Source organism: Apium graveolens, chromosome 1 (assembly GCF_009905375.1).
Source record: "Apium graveolens cultivar Ventura chromosome 1, ASM990537v1, whole genome shotgun sequence".
Taxonomy (NCBI): Eukaryota; Viridiplantae; Streptophyta; class Magnoliopsida; order Apiales; family Apiaceae; genus Apium; species Apium graveolens.
The window spans coordinates 181,725,940-181,738,092 of NC_133647.1; the positions used below are offsets into that span (position 1 = coordinate 181,725,940).

Genomic DNA, 12,153 nt, shown 5'->3' on the forward strand with positions numbered 1-12,153 from the left:
TATTCCTTCTTGGAGGAGGTGCTATCTCTTGGACATCAAAGAAACCGAGTTGCATTACTGATTCGATGATGGAATCTGAATTTGTGGCATTATCAGCGGCTGGTAAAGAAGCTGAATGGCTAAGAAATCTGATTTATGAGATTCCATTGTGGCCTAAACCGATATCACCCATATCTATCAGATGTGATAGTGAGTCTGCCTTGGCTAATGCTTATAGACAAGTGTTCAAAGGCAAGTCTAGACACTTAGGTATTAGACACACCATGATTCGTGAGCTTATCACCCATGGTGTTATATCAGTGGAGTTTATAAGAACTCAACATAATTTAGCCGATCATCTAACCAAAGGGTTGAGTAGAGATCTTGTGCACAAGTCGGCTGTGGGGATGTGATTGAAGTCCATTTAAAAGTCTCTCATGTTGAGAAACCCAATTCTCACCTAATATTACATTAGGTGTTGGATTCAATGTGGAAATCTTAACATCTAGAGATTGGAACACATTAGAAGTATCATCCCAAGGTATGTGTTCAGACATGCAAGTTGAGGAGGTTGAAGCTTATCTTCTTAATAGTTCTTTTGAAAAATTGCATATGCAGGTGCGAGAGTAAAAGAACTACCTATTGGAGCATGAAGTTTAACTGCTTCAAGAAGCCAGGACTTGGCTTTTATATGCTTATGAAGGATTAGGACACAAGGCTAGTAAAAGATAGTGTCAAGTAAGAATAATTTGAGAATGTAAATTTATGTGTATATTATCTTCGTGAATTCTCTATGAATAGTAGAGGTTCAATTCATAGTGATACCTTGATATTCGAATATATGGAATGTGTAATATACTAATATGAAATTCAATCATCACGATATTTCATGTATGCATGAGTTTGTTGTTTGTTGTGAATTTATTTTAGTTAATCATGGATTACGCTAAAATGGGGGAGGAATTTTGGATATTTTAGTGTAATTGGATTGACTAGTTGATCATATAATCATAATATTAAATTGAACAAGTCGGGAGAGTGCATAGTGCACGCTTTGTTCGAGTTTATTGTGATTTTGGTATTATTGTTTATGAGACATGTCCATTGGAAGCAGCCACACCTGTTGAAATAAGATGTGTCTGTTAGTTTTAGCCCTGATTGTTAGACTGAGATGTGTCTATTGGCAAAAGACTGAGATGTGTCTGTTGGCAAAAGACACATCTGCTGACATCCATATACATGTGTTGCATTGATCAATTTTAGGGGTTGGTTCATTTTCTTGAAATTCACAACAAAAACACATTCTCTCTTCTTGCAGAATATCTGACGACTTTATCCGATTGATTTATTTGGGTGAACCATAAATATGTAAAAATTTCATGTTACTGTAAGTGATTTTATAATTGGTACATAATTATCTAACCTTCGTTTTAAGTCCCTGGTAGTTGTATATATGTTGAGTTTAATATATATGGTTGGACGAGCACTCAGTCAACCTATTCTTACAAAGACGACCCTCATTTGAGGATATTCACTAAAATTTGTAAAATGCAACTCAAGTCCATGCTACAATGGATACCGATCAGAAGTCACATTATCAGAGTAGTAGTAACTGATATAATTAGGGATGGCAATCGGGTCGGATTGGGTCGGATATTGTAAAATCCATATCCCAACCCAAAAATTTTATCCATACCCGAACCCGACGCGAAGCCGAAAAATACCCGAAAATTAATACCCGAACCCAATCCATCAGATTTCGGATCAGATTCGGGTATACCTGAAATCTGATTTTTTTTTGAATTGGATATTCATACCCGAACCTGAAACCCGAAATCTGAAAATTTGTATAATTATTAATATTGTAAGTGTTTGGGATCGAACACGCGAATTGCAGAGAAAGAGTTTTAACGTGTCATTATCAAGCAATCCACCACGTCATTAATTGCGTTATTATATTTATAGCTAATATTTAAAATATCAACTCAACTGATACCCAATTTTTTAATTAATCATTAAAAGATATTTTGTTAACTTTATAAACCTTTTCATCCGTTAAATGATTGAATAATTACATTTAATTGAACTTTATAATTAGTTAATTTTAACATAAATATAAAATATATGTTCTAAAAATTATATAATAATATGTATAATGTATATTATATAAAATAATATATATGTAATATTATAATATGTAATATATAAAAATCTAATTATATATGTAATGAATATATATATATAAGAGTAAAGTGCACTTTATGTACTTACATTTTGGGTGTCAGACCACTTGCAATACTAACTTTCACTATCTCTCACTTGAAATACCACAGTAATAAAATTTTTACAGTTTGCGTGATTCGTTAACTTCCACTAACTCCGTCTCTTTTTGCAGGGGTATGATTGTCATATCCTTATTACAACGGCTACATCAGTTATATATACACGCCTTTTACCCCAATTACATGTATATACCGAATTCTAAACCCTAATTAGAAAGTGAGCATCACAATGGCCTCCTCCAATGTTGTTGCTGGTGAAGACTTGCTCGATGTCATGTGTGATTGTTACCGAATGAGTGTTGTGAAGACTCGTTGGTTTGGAGTAAATGCAGGCAGGAGGTTCAGAGAATGTGGAGATGATAATTGCGGGTATCACAAGTGGATCGACCCACCACTTAGTGCTCGAGCAGTAGAGGTGATTGAAGAGCTACAACAAAGAAATGTTGATGCGATCGATAAGCTCAGGTGGAGGATGGATCGAATGGTTACAAGGCACCAAGCTCAGTTGGATAAGCTGAAAAGGAAGGAAGAATTTACAGTCATTGCAATGTTTGTCCTTTTCTCTCTCATGATGAACATGGTGTTGCAGTCATTGGGACAAGTCAGTGTGGACGAGAAAGGTTACGACTCAATCGACGAGTAGAGGGGTAGACCTATGTTTAGTTTGCTTAAGTGTTTTAGTTTGATTTTCTATGCAATCAGTTTATTTTGTACTATGATCATTGTTATTGTGAACAAATCTAAGTGAAAGAATGTAGTGGTGGTTGTGTTTCCTGAAAAATCTTGTGTATTGTTCATTTCATTTCACTAGCCATATACCAGTATGAGCAATAAGAAGTCACTACAGTAATGGTATACAAAATCAAATGCATAAGTAATCAAGTGCCTTGACATAACCATTGTCTTGTGTCATTACATGATGTAATGTCAACTGTCTTAACACATATCAATTACATCCAAAAGTAAGGCATAAATAGTCATTAGATTACATCCAAAAGTAAGGCATAAATAGTCCAAAAGCATAAAAAAACCACAGACAAACTTTCATAGTAAAGAAGTCATGACAAATCTAAATCTTCCAAACTGGATTGTCCTTAAGTTTGGACTGCATTTCTCTTCTCCTGGCCTGAATATTTTCATAGGTAGTGGTTGTGACATTGTTCCTGGTGCTCACTGTCTTGGGCTGAATTCGAAGAGGAGTTTTTGTTGACTTTTGTTGACATTTCTTTGTCTTGAATACACCACCTTGGGTACCCTCACAGGATCCACTACCAACTTCTGGAATTGATTTGTCAAGAATTGGATCTTGCACAGGAGGAACATTTGTTTGTATTTCAGGTGCCTTCTTCTTTGGGGTGTACTTCTGCCTTACTCTCACTATCTTTCTTGGTGATGTCCTTCTTCCTTGCACCTCATGAACTGATATGACAGTCTGAGTCACATTTCTAGCTTCATGAGAAATAGGATTCTGCACAGGAGGAATATCAGTTTGTCCAGTTGTGGGTGCCTCTGGTGCCTTCTTCTTGGGGATGTACTTCTTCCTTGTCTTAACTGTCTTTTCACATCCATTTGCAATGTTTGAAGCCTAACAAATATGGATAAACAGTCATTAGCACTACATGTGTGTATTTACCAAATTATTGACAAAAAGGTTTGGTATTTATCTTTGCTGGACAGGTTCTTGTATTATGTCCATACTCAGTGCAATAGGTGTACTTAACAGTTGTATTTTGCCTTTTCAACCTAGTTGCATCAACACCAACCACATCATTTTTCTTGCTCCTTTTCTTTTTAGGCCTACCCATTTGAGGCTTGACCTCTGGTGGAAGAGGTTTAGGATATGGGGTCTCTGTCCATTCCTCTTCACCACAAATAGACTCAACAATATATTTGTAGCATTCCAAGAAGAGGTCTTTAGTAAAACATTGATGAATAAATGGTTCATAACCTTTTTTACTCCATGCTATGCATGCACAAGCATGATAGCATGGGATACCTGACAATTCCCATTTCTTGCAAGCACATTTATGTGCCTCCAAGTCAACCACTATCTCATAACCTCCAGCTGTCATGGTGACCAAGTATCTTGCACCACCACTCCATAAAACATGGCATCTTTTGCTTTGGTCAATTGCCCTACATATAAATAGTTATTTTGCCTATATAAGTCACTTAAAAACACATACAGAGAACACTGTAATTAGGATAAAAGTACTTACTTATTCAGCCTCCTCATGGCATTAGGACATATGGGGTTCTGAGCATAGCTGTTTTGCATTTTGTCCCTCCTTTGTTGTATCCTCCTCATCACGTCTTTGTGAATTGCTTTCAACTATTCATACTCTATACACTTAAAACAGTGCAAACCCTAATAGTACAGAACAAAACCTAAAATACAAAAAAACAATCATTTTCGACTATTTGTACACTCCTGGTGAAACACAAGGGACCACCATAAACATATTTTTATCACTTTTTAGTATAAAAATGAAAAGGACCACATGAATACAGATCGAAAAACATGCAACACTTTAAACAGGCAAAAAGATTCAAAACTAAACTATAAATTCATATTCTAACAAAATAAAACCCTAATCGAACATATATGTACAAGAATACAAAAAGCCCCTTTTCAATTAGAACCCTAGTTCTCAATTAGAGCACTAACCTCCGTAATCGGGACCTTCATGAGGCTGGTAATCATCTGTCTTTCCTATCTCTGATGAACCACGCCATTGTAGCAGCAACAACGATCTTCTAGCGGGAAAAAAAGTTTTGTTTTCTTCTCTAAAAGGCGGGAGACATAGATGGAAACTTCTTTCTTTCAATAAAGTGGCAGAAGAATATGACTGTCGCGTTGTAATAAGGATATGACAATCATACCCCTGCAAAAAGAGACGGAGTTAGTGAAAGTTAACGGAATCACGCAAACTGTAAAAATTTTATTACTGCGGTATTTCAAGTGAGAGATAGTGAAAGTTAGTATTGCAAGTGGTCTGACACCCAAAATGTAAGTACATAAAGTGCACTTTACTCTATATATAACTAATAATTTGGGTATTTTCCGGATTTCGGGTTCGGATCGGGTGCAGATAGAATTTCGGATTTCGGATCGGGTTTCGGATCGGTATACCTAATATCCAAATCCAAAAATTTTCGGGTTTAAAATTAAATTCATATCCAAATCCATATTCAAAAATTCGGGTTCGGTAAATCCAAAATTTCTGATTTCAGATCGGGTATCCGTCGGATCGGATTATTTTTCCATCCCTAGATATAATACTGTTTATCACGATATTATTTTTAATACAAATTTGTATACAAAACTTACTCATATATTTAACATAACAATAGTTATAACATCAAGAAAAATAAAAAAAGCAACACGATGCTTTGTTTCTCAACAAGAAGCAATGAACAAGATTTTTTTAAAAAAAATTATTAAATGTGTTAACGTGTACAAATGGGCATATTTCATAAGTAAGGTTATAACAATTAATAAGAAAATTACCTATTTATCCTACATCGGACGGGAAAAGTGTCGGAATGTATAAAAAACATACTTAAGTGGTAAAAAGATATAATTTTATTTTGAAGAATTTTGTGTATATTTGATAAAATTTAAAGGGTCAAAATGTAATAAAATCCAAATTTTAAATAGAAAAACTCAGTAGTGGACCAGATCAGAGCGATAATTTATGCGGGTGTCGCTGATGACACTGTATGAGTTGATCTATATAATGCATGGGTCCAGTCCACTGTGGTCCGCTACTGCACAAAATTAATAATTTACTGTATTTATTACATGGTAGTACATTACAGGTAAGGGCTATTGCTCAGAATAAAAATCGACATCAAACGAGAGTGGAAAATAAGAACCTGACTGTTGTTTGATCAATGATGTGACCTAAATATCTAATACATCACATCAATCCAATTTATTCTTTTATATAAAATTTGTCTCCTTTGTTATCAACGATTATCAAATTTACTATATTTATATTTAACACCGCAACAAAAAAAGTGTGTTTTAGCAGTATAATTATCCAAATGAGCACTATAATATTCTTTGTTGAAAAAAACATGTTCTTGGTTGTCATACATGTGGATTCTCTGAGGACTTGAAATATGAAAATTTGTGACAAAAATAAGTTGATTCTTAATTAGCACCCCCACAATGAGCACCCCATTACTTTGTTAGCCTTAACTGATTTATCAACCACTGTGCTTTTAGCCTTGACTGATTTATCAACCACTGTGCCATCATTTCCAGCAACTGCTCTGTATTTATCTTTTCTTGTAAATGTGGTGCACTCATAGGACAATGTAGCTGCTATCACTCTTTGAATGTAGTTTGCTACTTCATGGCTTGGTTTTCCTGAGCTGCATGTTAGTTCTTTCGGCAACTTATTCAAGAAATTTACGACGTAAGCTGGGCTGGGATTCATGAAGAAGTAAAATGTGTCCATCCCTTTCCATCCTCTGGCTGTTGTCCCGTGGAACATGCTCATTTTGTTTTCCATTGCAACGGGTACTAATTCGTCTGTTAATTCAGCAAACATAGCGGAAAATCTGAGGAGGAAGGGCTCGCGGCAAGTGGTTCCCTCGGGGCATATTGCTAAGTCTCCTTCTTTTAGTAACTTTTTGATCATTGATGCATCAGTGGCACGGTCTCTGGTAAGTCTAACAGTTTTGATAGGTGAAATGATCTCGGATAGTCTGGAGAGGGAGTATGTTACTGCAGGGATTTTTCGGCCTAAGGCAGTTGAGAGGAATATTGGGTCTAGGAGGGTTCTGTGGGAGCAGATGAAGAGGACTCCTGAGTCTCCATTGGACTTTTTGACAGCAGGAGGCGGGTTCCCCTTAATAGTGACTCGGACTCCAAGTGCCCAAAAAGCATAGTATACGACTGGCATGGGAAGTAATGCTCCAGCAGCAACTCGCAGAATTGCAAGAATTAGGCCTATGGGGATCCAAATGATGGTGATTAGTGCCATTAGGGGAGTTGGTTTTTGGACGAGACGTCCATCATGGAAGATGATGGGCTTGGGGAGTTTTTCACTTTTTACGGCCTCAACCTCTGGCTTTGGTGGCACTACAAAGCCTTCCTGCAAATCAAGAGCTGTATTAGTTAGAGTCAAATGGAATTGATGCTCGTCTGCTATTAGTTAGTGAACTTGTCTGCTAAAGGTTTAATCAAGTTGCATTTGTTTTAAGTTTGTGAATAAGAGTTTATTAGTCAATTTTGCTTTAGGGATCATATTGCAAACCTTGCACAATGCCATGAAAGGAAAATCAGTATGCCTGTCCCCTAGGCCTATTTCTGGTTGAACCTCCCCAAAGGCTTCTCGAAGGGCGTTGGCTTTGTTCTCCCCCACAAGTACTCCAGGCTTGAGAACAAATCCTGTTGCTCTTCCCTTGAAGGTTCCTATCTCTGTTCCTAAAACTAAATCTGTTTCCAAGAAACCTTTCAAAAATGATTCCACCATTATTCTTGGATTCGCTGTCAGAACACAACGTTTACCACATGATGAGTATACGCGATATGATTCAGGGTGCAGGTCGGTTGAGTAGAACTTTGGCAACACAGCTCGTGCCACGGATTCTATGTCAGAGATTTTCATCCCAACAAAGGTCGAAAAAATGAGAACCTGGATCCCAGCAGCCTCGGAGAAAAAGTAGTATAAAATACCAGCAAGTGGTGAACATAGCAGCAAAAAGAGAAGCCTGAGAACACCTCCAACCTCAAATGCAATTAAAGCAAAATAAGGAAACGAACTACGACCTCGTAGCAATGTTCCATCCAAGTCTGCAACAACCGTGTCTTTTTCTCGGCCAACTGAAGAACAATTCTCAACTGTTGGGAAGTTTGTTATAGCCATCTTGGAATAGAAGCACTTGATAGCTGTGGTAACAGCTGAAATTGTCTAGCTGATGAAATTTATTTGAATTTTATTATGCTTAAAGCTCAAGTCTATTTATAGATGTATCAAAGCATAAGGGGTTGTTGAAAACGAAACAAAATCATCAAACTATGTAGGCGAAGAGATTAAGAACCATTACATAATTAAACATCACTGTATATCAGGGTGGAAGTAACAAGGACAACGAATGTATGTAAATATTCTCTATAGTTTTAGCCGCTTGGTATCATCTAGGCATAGTATATTATTTTGAACTCCCAAATCTCAATAAGTTAAAAACATGCATTTGATGATTCAAAAAAAAATTGTATAGAACTACAAATGGGTGGTTGGTTAAAAATTGTATAATATACGTGTAAAATTGTCTAGGTCGGGACCTTCCACCTGATGATGAGGGATCCTTGTGAACTAGGTACGTATTAGTAAAACTGTAGAGTTGATTTCTGGTAGGCGAAATAAAAACAATGAAAAGTATGTCATAAGACAAAGTGTTGATTATGTTACCATATTAGCTGTGACATAATGAGACATAGTTTGGTGTCCTGTGATAGTTGTGAAGATAATTTCAACTTCTAGCTTTAATCAGTGAGTTTGTCTTATTATAAACAGAAAGGTACAGAAAGAATTACTAATCATCTTTGTTATCAAATTCTATGTTGATAGGGTTCAGAAGTTATTTACGGTAAATCTGTGGTGATACTTTCAATGAACTAGTATGTTGCTTAAATGAAAATGAAGCCTGATAAGAAAATTTTGGAGACTTATGTTTTGTAAAATTCACTCCAGGATAGAGAAACTTATGGAGATTCTCAGTTAAGATGACGGTTTTGTTCTTGCTGATTGTCGTCTAAGGATTTAGAACTTACAATATGGAAAAATACTTAATGTGTGTACTGTGAATCATTATGTCTTTTAGTTATTGAATTCTTCAGATCAACAATTACACAGCTAATATGAATCTGCGACGACAGCTGAGGTCTGAGGCTATTATGGTCTACAAAGAAGGCTCATGTTTGATTTTGCTGATCCTTTTGCTGGGAGCGTTTGTATTGGCCGAGAAAGTTTACAAGTCAGCCTGTCAGGGAGGCCGAAAGGTTTGACAAATACTCTGTTAGAGCTAGTATGTGTATAGGTTTGGTTAAGGTTGAAACACAAGTAGATTGGATGCTCCCTCTCACTCTCTCACACAGGTGATTTTGCAGTTTTGTCTTCTTGGTGATGCCTGGATTCCCTGTTTTGTCTCTATTGTTCTTTTATCAATTCGAAGCAGCAAACATCTAATTGTTGCACAAAAATTCACGTCAAGCCAACTGTTGGGGGATAGGCTCAATATAGCGTATCACAGCTCAAGTTACACCAAACTCATGGGTAGCTCCCAAATAGGCCTAAGAGCCCGGTCGAGGTCCAAGCAATCAGTGGTGAGTGTCAACCTCAGATGACTGAGAAATAACTTGTTAAGCTATCCCATATCATTTTAGAGGGGTGGAATGAGAGTGAAAAACGACTCGGATGGTTTTTTAAGTTGAGATATTCGCGTACAGGAGTACAAAAAATCATCAATAGTCTGCGGAGGTAATATTCTAAGAAAATTTTAATATAAGCAGAATTTGAACCAATCTAATGGTTTTAACATTAAGTGCAGAAGACTCCATTCCTCTGAGAATCAGATACTCAAAAATGCCGTACGACTCCAACTATTTTATTACTTTGTAGTTGATGCCATCCTTCACCACCATAAATTGTTCCGACATAGATGATAGCTGAGTACTTTCCCAGAAACTTCAGAGCTGCAGCCAAAGTGTAGAAGATGCCAAAGACTTCGAAATATATAAAAGGTAGGGTAACAAAGCCTTCTTATCACAAGAGGAGCTTCCTGAATTGAGGTAACAGATAGGAAAACATATTTTAAAGTTAAGATGCTGATTCTTGCATTATGAGAAAGCTCAAAAGATGGAATCTTATTCCACAGTTTCATTCCAATGAAATAAAGATGAAACTTGTAGAATCTTATACGTAGACAATTCTTTAAGGCCTTAGCTTTGGCTTGCATTATTTTTCATGGATACCTATTCAAATAGTGAAATAGATCATGTCATTTGAGTAAAGTTAGTTACATAGACTTGTTGGTCCTGTCAATAGGTCTTTGACTAACCTGAGCACCTCGATCCTCGGCCACAGTAGGCGCAAGTCAGAGGGTCATGAGATTTTAGTATAACAGATTATATGTCGATAGAGCTTGATTAAACTTGGTACATGATTATTTCACGCTAGTATTGAACATTTGAGTACAGGAAGAATTGTCACTAAGCCAGTATGTTGACATTTCAGAGCAATCTACCACAACCTTGATCCTATGCAACATGCCAAGAAAGCGATAATCTGGAATGGTAGGTGCCTGAAAGCACTGCTCCACGATTGTCCGTCAAAACAATCTATTGTTGTATTAAAACCAGTTGGACAATTACACGAAAATAAATTAGATGGTCCACTGTACCCACAAACTCCAGTGCTCTTCTCACACTGATCACACATTGTAGGATACTTGTTATTAAAATTAAACTTATACTTGAGTGCCACCCCATATTTCCAGTTCTCTGGGTTATTTTCTTGGCCAGAAAATCCATATAAACCCGAATATGAATTACACTGCAGTTTCTCCAAGTTCATGTCAAATGATGGCCCAAGATCCACGGGTGTGTAAACACAGCACGTAGAGATTGCAATGTCGAGTCTGCTGATAGCTTGGCAAGAAGAAAGATGATCACAAACAGATGTTCCTTGATAATCACATAGTGGAAGCGATGAATTCTTTTCACCATTAATGGATTTGTAGATAGGGGAAGAAGATATTGAGCAGTCAAGTAGAGCAAAAACAGTGTCGTCGTGAAAACTAAATGGAGCATTCCAGTCTAGGCTAAAGCCTTTGCTTTGTTGTGTACAAGAACAAGTTGACATGGAGGGATCAGTAATATATATAACTTGGTTATCATAGTCTATGGAGGTGATGGGGTAGCAGCCGGTTTTCGTGATGAAGGTGAGTCGATCACTGTTGCAATTCACATATGTTTGGAAGTATGGATCTCCACATCCAAGGCCAGTGCCAAATGGGTATTTGATGGGTTGAGTACCACATGTTTTTTGACAGGTTTGCGATGAAATGAAAGAAGGGAAGAACATAAGTGAGATGGAGAAGTATCGGATGATGATGGAAGAATTTATTAACTTCATGTCTTAGACAAAAGAGGGAAGAGATTTAGAGGGATGTAGAGATGTGAAGAATATGGGGTATATATAGTGATAAGTGATGTGAATTAGAGTAGCCAACTTGGTTGGTATTGTCATTCTGGACTAAAAGTGAGGTCTGGGGAATATTGTCAAAAGTGTTCTCCTTAAAACTTACTACAAACTATTAGAAGTAGGGTGCGAAATGCAGCCAATTTGGTGCAACTTTCTATAGAAGTAAGAAATGTTTCTACATTTTACTGATCGTCTGACTATGGGCGACATGGCTGCTTTATTTGGCAATTCTGAGGTGGTAGTTAGTCACTCGCATATCAGAGTTAATAAAGACATAGCAGGTGGTGGTTAGATTGTACTTGAAAAAAAATGTAAAATGTAATGCTTCTTTCCTGAGTTTCTCAGTCTCTGCTGCTCCCTCTGTTTCTGTCGTGTGTAGCAGTTGATTACCGTAATAAATATGACAATGCCATGAGCTTCTGAGATTTTTCATCTGCAATGTTCGTGGTGTTATATCTGATTAGCGCATCCTTCATCTATTCCTCGTTGTGCAGCTAATTAAAGTCGAACTCACATCAAGTAATGCGGAGTGCACATTTTGTATGGGTACAGGGTAGAAAGCTCTGATGTGGTGAGTGATCCTGGTTAAGTATACCACATGTTTAAAACATATAGGATTGTTGGTTATTTGCACTTGCAGAATCTATCAGATAAGAAAGGCTTAATGACCT

At 36.8% G+C, this 12,153-nt stretch overlaps 3 protein-coding genes across 3 annotated transcripts; 1 reads left to right on the forward strand and 2 right to left on the reverse strand.

Moving 5' to 3' along the window:
- Positions 1-2,490: 2,490 nt before the first annotated feature.
- LOC141712722 (uncharacterized) lies at positions 2,491-2,904 on the forward strand. The gene has a single exon (XM_074515767.1). It carries the CDS (start codon positions 2,491-2,493, stop codon positions 2,902-2,904), a length of 414 nt encoding a protein of 137 aa, XP_074371868.1.
- Positions 2,905-6,407: 3,503 nt separating this feature from the next.
- LOC141722552 (glycerol-3-phosphate acyltransferase RAM2-like) lies at positions 6,408-8,328 on the reverse strand. The gene is made up of 2 exons (XM_074525044.1): positions 7,532-8,328; positions 6,408-7,369 (listed from the first exon to the last, which is right to left on the reverse strand). The coding sequence occupies exons 1-2, from the start codon at positions 8,141-8,143 to the stop codon at positions 6,425-6,427; spliced, it is 1,557 nt and encodes a 518-aa protein (XP_074381145.1). The 5' UTR covers positions 8,144-8,328; the 3' UTR covers positions 6,408-6,424.
- A 1,930-nt stretch (positions 8,329-10,258) lies between these two features.
- On the reverse strand, positions 10,259-11,458 carry LOC141672614 (uncharacterized). The gene has a single exon (XM_074479263.1). The coding sequence runs from the start codon at positions 11,411-11,413 to the stop codon at positions 10,520-10,522; it is 894 nt and encodes a 297-aa protein (XP_074335364.1). The 5' UTR covers positions 11,414-11,458; the 3' UTR covers positions 10,259-10,519.
- Between the last annotated feature and the right edge of the window lie 695 nt (positions 11,459-12,153).

Excerpts from the sequence above, each read along its gene's own strand:
- LOC141672614 (XM_074479263.1), bottom strand. The coding sequence starts at position 11,413 with ATGAAGTTAATAAATTCTTCCATCATCATCCGATACTTCTCCATCTCA.
- LOC141712722 (XM_074515767.1), top strand. The coding sequence starts at position 2,491 with ATGGCCTCCTCCAATGTTGTTGCTGGTGAAGACTTGCTCGATGTCATG.
- LOC141722552 (XM_074525044.1), bottom strand. The coding sequence starts at position 8,143 with ATGGCTATAACAAACTTCCCAACAGTTGAGAATTGTTCTTCAGTTGGC. Across the intron at positions 7,370-7,531 it reads CTTTCATGGCATTGTGCAAG|GAAGGCTTTGTAGTGCCACC; the intron begins GTTTGCAATATG and ends CTTGATTTGCAG.